Source organism: Sinocyclocheilus grahami, unplaced genomic scaffold, assembly GCF_001515645.1.
Source record: "Sinocyclocheilus grahami isolate Dianchi unplaced genomic scaffold, SAMN03320097.WGS_v1.1 scaffold1984.1, whole genome shotgun sequence".
Lineage (NCBI taxonomy): Eukaryota > Metazoa > Chordata > Actinopteri > Cypriniformes > Cyprinidae > Sinocyclocheilus > Sinocyclocheilus grahami.
The window spans coordinates 100,744-103,079 of record NW_015507163.1 but is presented as its reverse complement, the minus strand read 5'-3'; the positions used below and the strand labels follow the sequence as shown (position 1 = coordinate 103,079).

General features: G+C 34.2%; 1 protein-coding gene across 1 annotated transcript in view; it reads left to right on the top strand.

Annotated features, from left to right (window-relative positions):
• The window catches only part of LOC107573616 (ubiquitin carboxyl-terminal hydrolase 47-like), a gene marked incomplete at its 5' end in the record, with an annotated part of 7,862 nt that extends 6,965 nt beyond the window's left edge, over positions 1–897 (top strand). The window contains 2 exons of the mRNA XM_016260044.1: positions 614–683; positions 881–897. Coding sequence (XP_016115530.1) covers positions 614–683; positions 881–897 — 87 coding nt within the window. The remainder of the gene's footprint in view (positions 1–613; positions 684–880) is intronic.
• Positions 898–2,336: the final 1,439 nt, after the last annotated feature.

The following is a 2,336-nucleotide window of genomic DNA, read 5'->3' as shown; positions in this document are numbered from 1 at the left end:
TCTCTCTCTCTCTCTCTCTCTCTCTCTCTCTCTCTCTCTCTCTCTCTGTCTCCTTACCATTAAGTAACTTGTGCATTGGTTTACTCACTTGTTTTTGACATCCGACTGAACTACAAACAGTGATGTCTGTGAGAAAGGGATATTCGTTCGACAAGCTTGCGCATCTGCGCCACCGCGCGCTCAATTTGTTTATCAGCTCACGCACATCAGCTATAAATGAGTTAATACTGAATGTTTAACATTATATTAATTGCATACATATACTTCGTAGACATCCTTAATATCTAATAACTTCATTCTGCGGTCTGTTGTTCTGTTGTCAGTGTTTCTTTGTCTGAATATGGCACTGATCACATGCTGTGTGGTATCGGCGTTTGGTATCGATGCATTTTAACGAGTACGAGTACAGGAGCTCAGTATCGGCCCGATACCGTATCGGTGCATCCCTAATAATCAACTAAATATTATATAGGCATTTCTATAGAGTATATAGGCATTTTATCAGTCAGACCTCTAGGTGGTAATATACAAATATTGTGTTTATATATTTGTTCATATATTGATTATGTATGGCTCTTTCAGGATCATCACATCTATGACCTGTATGCTTTAGTCAATCACACTGGTTCCCTCAGTGGTGGACACTACTATGCAGATATCAAGTCATTTGATGACCAACAGTGGTATGAATTTAATGACTCTGCAGTTCAAAGGGTAATTTTTTTCTCTTTTTATTAATATAATCATTAAGCCAATTCACTGCTACATGTCCAAAGATCATTGTTTGGACATTCATTAGGTCAAATTTTTATTAAATCTGATTTCAATCTCTGTGAATTTATGAAAGAATTGAGTAATTTATGCCCTTGTGTTTTTGCAGATTCCAAAAACGTATGATGTAAGGTAAGAAACATTATGATGTTACTTTAAACAAACAAAAACAACCTACTTTAATATCTGTACTAGTGTTTTAGTGCATAATTTGAATAATCTTAGAACTGTATCTTTCTGCCATATGGACCTTACTTTGACTGACATACCTCTGATAACTGATTACTCTTAATTGTAATGTAGAAACATTTTCTGTAAAGCTGCTTTGAAACAAGCTGTATTGTGAAAAGCACTATACAAATAAATGTGAATTAAATTTTATTGGCAGCCAGGAACCTGTGCAAATGCACTGTGGCATCATCATTGTAGTATGTCTTTAAATTCTGCATTTATTTTTTACAGGCACATCATCTCTGACATGGCATGTTTGCTTTTCTACAAAAAATGTAAGCAAATTATAAAATAGTGTAATATCCGCTTACATGTATTTCTATATATAATTATTTTTATAGACAAAGCCATTTCTCAAATCTCTCAATCAAGGATCAAGGCAAATGTTATACTTGGAAAATATTGACCTAGACTACATTTTTGCAAAACTCCCAAAACAAACAATTCGATGCAGTTTCTAGCTGAAACCCCAACAATTTTTATTTCTTTACACACAAATTATGATTACAGGGGCAGAAATGTAACCAAAAACTAGGGATGCACCGATACCACTTTTTCCAGTACTCGCCCGATACCGATACTTTTATTTTTGGTACTTGCCGATACCGAGTACCGATACCAATATTTTCATTGCATTTGTACATTTTTTAAATATTGGGTACAGAAACCAAAAGAGTATGTATAATGTTAGTTGGTTAACTTCATTTATCAAATAGATAGTCAAACCAAAATTTATTCAGACACCTTCAACATTTCTCACATTATCACAGTTTATTCGTTATAGTTTAGAAAATTATAATAAAATATGACAAGAACTCAGATTTAAACCGTGTCAGACTAAATTCAGCTTGATAATGTCAGATAACTTTGATAGAAAGGTATGTAATGGATTACAATAAAACAAAAATTATTCATACAGCTGTCGATATTTACACAACTATCAATACTTAGTCGGGTGACCCTTAGCCTTAATGACAGCATATAGTCTCCTGGGCATGCTGTAAACCAGGTTCATGCAAACCTGAACAAACCTGAACTGAATAATTTTTGGTCCCAAATGTGTATCAATTTTACTGGTAGTCCACTGTATGAAGAATTTTTGGGTATAATGAACATCATCTTTAATTTAATAGCATTAGAGCTGCTCCATTGCAGCGGCTTAGTTCTGTAATCATGCTATTTGCTGTAAAAATGCAGGGATCCACTCGCTATAAATCTCCTAACTGTGATATTTTCATAAATAGAAGTCGTATTTTTTTCATCTGAAACGTGCAGCGATTTATTTTCCAAAGCCACTCATATAATGCAGAAACACTCAAGCAAGCAAAACACGC